General features: G+C 41.1%; 1 protein-coding gene across 1 annotated transcript; it reads right to left on the reverse strand.

Moving 5' to 3' along the window:
• Positions 1–859: 859 nt before the first annotated feature.
• On the reverse strand, positions 860–4963 carry LOC148037831 (uncharacterized). Its single transcript, XM_087677360.1, has 6 exons — positions 4324–4963; positions 2679–4152; positions 1970–2419; positions 1657–1722; positions 1484–1549; positions 860–1331 (listed from the first exon to the last, which is right to left on the reverse strand). Exons 2-6 carry the CDS (start codon positions 3939–3941, stop codon positions 1146–1148), a joined length of 2031 nt encoding a protein of 676 aa, XP_087533486.1. The 5' UTR covers positions 3942–4152; positions 4324–4963; the 3' UTR covers positions 860–1145.
• Between the last annotated feature and the right edge of the window lie 895 nt (positions 4964–5858).

The following is a 5858-nucleotide window of genomic DNA, read 5'->3' on the forward strand; positions in this document are numbered from 1 at the left end:
GCTTGTGCCTATGAGACAAATGCTTTGACCAGCATACCCATCGAGAGCTTACAAACACATGGTCCTAGAGTTCAAAATGTGAATGTAGGGAGGTTTGGAGGCTAACATGTGCTCCCTCCCCCTCCACCTTTGCTTAATATTAGTAAAAGATTGTGGTTTGCTCTTGAGATGAATAATAATAATAAAATGTAGCTTCTCTCCACATGTTACCTGTTGTTGTTCCATCAAGCTCTTATTTTTCCTTTTCGCTCTAGGACATGATTGAAGATGAAATGAATTTTTGGTAATTTTGAATGTCTTGTCTCTATTGATGTGTCTATAATTGTGTCATAGTTTCAGAATGGAATGTGCATGCATAAACATGCTATCAGAAATGTGCACTTTAAGTCACATCTATACCATCGTTTTGTTAAAGTGTACAACTAGAGACCCCTTTCCATGTATTGTGGTCTATTTGTAGGTTTGAAGATTAATGTTGAAGTTTTTGTAGATACTTGACAAGATAGGTTTTATGTCAATAAGGATTTAATTATTCCATATTTTTCTCCCATTGTGTCAACTCCCTTTGTGGATATATGCATTTGTCAATAAGATCATGAAAATATGACATCTAGTATGCATATGTATCAATCTATTTGTATGCTTGAATATTGATATTGAAATTCAAGTAGATAGTTTGGCAAGGTAGAGTTGATTTCAATTAGAATTTAACATGTCTATATTAGTAATAAAATCTGCAACCAAAACTGTATCTAAATGCACATAAAATTTCTCTTCATCGGAACACATCGATAGATGTACTAATAAACATGTCTATTGACGTTATTGTCAAATTCGTGTGTATAGAACACACATGTGCTTGCTTTGGGGTGTAGTGTATGTAGGGAGTACATGATTCTCAACTTTTCCATATGGAGGTTCTTACAAGTGAAAAAGAATGTGAATTAAATGCTTGTGGAAACACTAGTTAGTATGTCATCCATAATAAGAACCTAAAAGTTCTAGTTATACATCCAAGGACTTAGGTCATGATTTTAGCTCCACTTAGTGAAGCCATTCTATGGGAATGACTAAACCATGTATTTATTACCAAAATGATATTTGAGAATGATCACATAATGAATGGAAAAGAGATTGAATATTTATCAAGTTATAGTTGTATTTGAGCTTGAAGAAGCAGTCTTTTTGGATGACTTCGCACTAGCCTTTGAGAAAGACTTATGAAATTCACATGAGGGAGTCTCTTGTTGCATCAACAAGTTGAGGAGATTAGCTCCTTTTGGTTCATTAAGCTTTTGTGAGTTTGGCCAATACTCATCTGTTGTGAGAACCTGTAACAGCATATGATCCATTTTACAATGTTAGTAATGAGGTAATTATAAATTGCTCACAACAAGGGGATGGTTTTAGTATATTAATTTGAGAATAGCTTTGGCCTTCCATTTCATGTTTATAGAAGTTATCTAAGAATTGGTACTATTACCTTTACTTGAAGTTGAAGAAACTTAACATAGTTGATGGCCTTCTCCAACATGGTGACAAGAGCAACCTAAAGCCGATTTTATAAGAGTTATGAGATCTTGCGTAAAGAAGATTATTAAAAGGCTCCCCTTTAAGGTAGGGTCGAGTATCAAAAGGAGAAGCAAACTAGGGTACCTTGGAGCCATTGGGAACAAGTTCTTGCAATATCTTGAGGCGCTCACTGATTCTCTCTCTGCGATGCTGCAAATCAACAAAACAAGCATTTGAAGGAGTGTTATCATCTTATGATCACTTTTTGAAAACCATAGTATAAGTACATAATTTATAATTCAAAGCAGCTAATTAACACAGCCTGACCTTATAAAATAGGGTCCACATTGATAAGCTTAATAAATAAGCCGTTGTTATTATTATCTATCAGTATAATCATTTGACATTACGCATTTATGTGCATTAAGGCACAGCATGGGTTGGCATGAATACGCACCCGTGCAGCGACGCTTTGCGGGTCACTCGCACCGCCCTGCTTAGATCGAGCTTTGGCGTTGCGACGAGGGTTATTAAGATTGCCACGGCCAGCACAAAGTGTCAAGTCGGTATCATTAGCGGTGTTGTAATCCTCTTCTAGAGTATCACTAGTAGGCGCGTCGTTGTCATTGGCATCGATATTGTTGCTGCTGGCATTGATAGCGATATAGTAGTTATTGCCCTTGTTGCTGTTGCCGTTGACATCATCTGCAGCATTAATATCCATGTTGTCATACAACATTAATGCTGCACTTGAGTTGTCTTCTGCCTCTGCCTCGTCACGTAGTTTCACTTTAGCATTTCCTGCATACCGATTATGATCATATAGAAGCTTGCCATCGTAAGGATGGCTGCCCCACATTCCCCTGCACGTCTTCTTGAACGGTGGATCCTCTCTGTCCTCTAATTTCTGGCCGCAATCACCATGAGGAATGCGTCAAATTAGGACTTGAGTGATCACAACACTCTACATTAATGTCAATATATGGTGACCCACAAACAGTGCAAGAGATGAAGTCAAAGCTACACTAAACAAGCACATAATCGATTTGGTTAAGCGAAATGATCTGTCACGTTACAATGCTAGGTCATGCATTTTTTGCATTGCTGCTCCGGCAATGCTAATATCCGAAAACCTGTACTTATTAGGAGGGTCGATTAATGCTCACCATGTGCGGGCGCTTTGATTGATCATCGGCAGCTGCTGATCCAGGCAAACTATTCGGCTGATTACTGCTTGGCAATGCTTCTAGCACCTGCATTGAATTTGGAACCGAACAGAAGCCACAATCAGCTTCCATGCTTCCGTTCTGCGCATGTGAAGGAGAGGACATGGCATGCGGTGATCCTCTTGCATTGTATGGTACTCCATCTGGTGTGCTGATTGAAGCTTGATCATGACTAATAGTATCACTGCCAGTGCTGCTGCTGCTGCTGCTGCAATATCTTCTTCTTCTTCTACCTCCACTAATTTGATTTGCATGGCATGAATGCTGATCCAAAGCCATTCCCATTTCCACAGCATTGAACTGGGTGGCATCATTTCTATTAACGACAACATCTGGCCACTCAATAGAGTTAAAAGCAGCTTGGCCAATATTGCGCTTCAGTATTGTTGTAGTATTGTTGCTGTATAGTACAGAATCACCATCGTTTGCCGCAGAGAATAAGGTTGGTTCAAGAACACCATATGCATCTGGCGCAGCCATGAACTCCATAGGATCAGGGCTTGATGGGAGAATATTGGTTATTGGGTTGATGGATGAATTATCAGGTGGACATAAATATGGTTGAGTAAATAATTGTTCGGGAACAGTTGGTGTTGGCCGAGAAGGCTGACCATCTGTAGTGGCAGCCAGTGCTAATCCTGAAATACTGGTAAGATTGTCAGACGGCAAATTATGAAGGTAGTACTCATCAGCCTGTGGTTGATCGAAACGAGCCCAATTCTCCATAGCCTGGACCTTATCATCCCTGAAGAAATCTATCTGGACCCTATCATGATCTGCATTTTCAATACTTCCTGGATCAGGGGTATCAATAAGATAATCTGATAACCTACTGTAATCTCCAGCATTCGGGGTGTTCTCCTCATCTGGAACACAGTACTGGTATATTGTGTGATCAAGCCCTTCCTTAGTAATAAGGTGCTGAGTTGCTTTTGAAGCATCGGTAGTGGCACTATTGGACATCGTGATCCTATCAGATAACGTTGTGAGCATTGCCGCAGAGAAAATGTCTGCTTCAGATTGATCAATTACAGATGAGAATGACTCAGGAGACGGAGCTGGAGTAATTCCTGACACATGACTAGTACAATATTCAACATGATTATGGAAAGGTACAGCTGGGTTGAAGCCGGAATTCCAAACAATATCGTGATATTGGCTAGGCGTCCCGGAAGACATTCTCACCACTGATTCGGCCGTCATACAGTTGACCTGATTATCACAAGTTATAATGGAAGGTACTTGGAAGGTTTATAACAACTGCACAAGAGGCTTACTGATTCTGTAACTAAAGAACTAACTTCTGCTCCTGAATGAACATCCAACATTTCTATCAACTCTGTCTCGAATGCTGCCTCTCATCACAATCCTGGTTGAACAGCAACAATCCCCTCTGCCATCCATAAACCTACACCTGTCGTCATGGAAGATTGCATCAATTCATAACAGTTCCTCTGAGAAGCGCAAGACAACGCAATGCACGTTGCAACTGCTTACATGAGAGTAGATTTCCAAAAGATCGGGTTATCTGATGTAGGTTAGCTTCTAGTATGATGGCATGAAAATACATAAGCTACATAATTACCTGAACTAGCAACGCGTAGTACTGCAATATATCTTGATGGCCATATGCGCATGATGTTTTTCTTTGACATAATATATGGCAGCAGCTAGCCTTGGTGGGAATTATGTATGCAGGTGTAAGCTGAGGCCTCCTGCAAATTAATTGGGTATAATGTCCAGCAGTGATGAAACGTAGTTGTTTTGATTCATTACTTTTGTATGCCGTGGAGTTCAATGAAGCTAATTCTCCCACCAGCTGCTCTCGAGGGAAGTGGGCAGCCAGTGATTGTAGATGTGAAGAATTAGAGAGGATGATCAAGCATCAAACCCTTGTGGGATGGAGGTTCAGTATACGACAATGGAGGACGACTGATCAAGGCTTAGCACAGTTTCGACGAAACGCAAAGGTGTACATATGTTTTATATATACATATATATATATATATACTGAGTTGACAAAGAGCATGAATGGGCTAATTCGAAATGAGACCCTGTTTTTTATAAAAATATTGGGAAGTATAATTTTGGAGAAAAAGACGTAACTCCTAATAACGAAATGCTTTAACTGCTAATCACTTACAGGATTAACAAGCGGAGAGATATACAGATTATAAGCAAGTGATGCTGTAGATAATACTGCAAGAATACGCAGAACGAGCGAAGGGCCAAGAAAAACGAAGCTCAAATACTATGGATGCGTTAAGCCAGGCTAGGAAGACGTCTCAAAGGAGTCAATTGGTCACGTTCTCTCTACCTTGGATGTATAAAATTAGGCCGGGGGACAGGCTGGGCTTATAGTATTAATTTCGGAGAAGAGGAGCAAAGATAATACCTACTGCCCCTCTTCTCCGGCCCGTTGCTGCATGCAATCACCGACTGATGCAAAGAGAGAGAGAGAGAGAGAGAGAGAGAGAGAGAGAGAGAGCTCCGATTCATGACAGGTGCAGTACATACACATACACTCTGGCTCGTGAAAACACACACACTCTCTCTCGCCGACGCGCTGTGTCTTTTTTGTCAGCTCATGATCACTTTGAGAGAGAGAGAGAGCGAGCGCTGAGATGAGCTTTTGACGGTGCCGTCATATAGAGAGAGAGAGAGAGAGAGAGTCGGCCATTTGCGCAGGCGCCGTCCCCGACCACGTCTTTGCCTTCGTGACATGGGGCCCTCACGACCGGCTTTGGGCCGCTTCCCTCACACGAGCCTTTTGGCCCCAGGTCCACAGCCCTCATCTCTGGCTTGTATGCACTAATCTTATTATCATTAATCATTAAACAATCACGCTTGACAAGACTAGGATAAACAGGTTTCATCGTATCATTGACCTCCGTAGCCTTATAATACCTATCTATCCCTTTAAGTCTTCTTAGAAGGACCTTGTTGCTTCCCTTAGGGCACCTTCTCGCCCCACATTGCAAACGAACATGAAACTGACGAGAAATGTCAAAACGCACAGAGCGGACTTTCATTACCCCTTCCTCCACCAGCTGTCACGATTGGCAATCTACGATTTTTTTCCTTTGTTGCGAGGCAATAATCTAAAGGTTTTACATTTTC

This window comes from Lygodium microphyllum, chromosome 4, assembly GCF_053477565.2.
Source record: "Lygodium microphyllum isolate KBCC chromosome 4, Lygodium_microphyllum_v1.1.10, whole genome shotgun sequence".
Classification (NCBI taxonomy): Eukaryota; Viridiplantae; Streptophyta; class Polypodiopsida; order Schizaeales; family Lygodiaceae; genus Lygodium; species Lygodium microphyllum.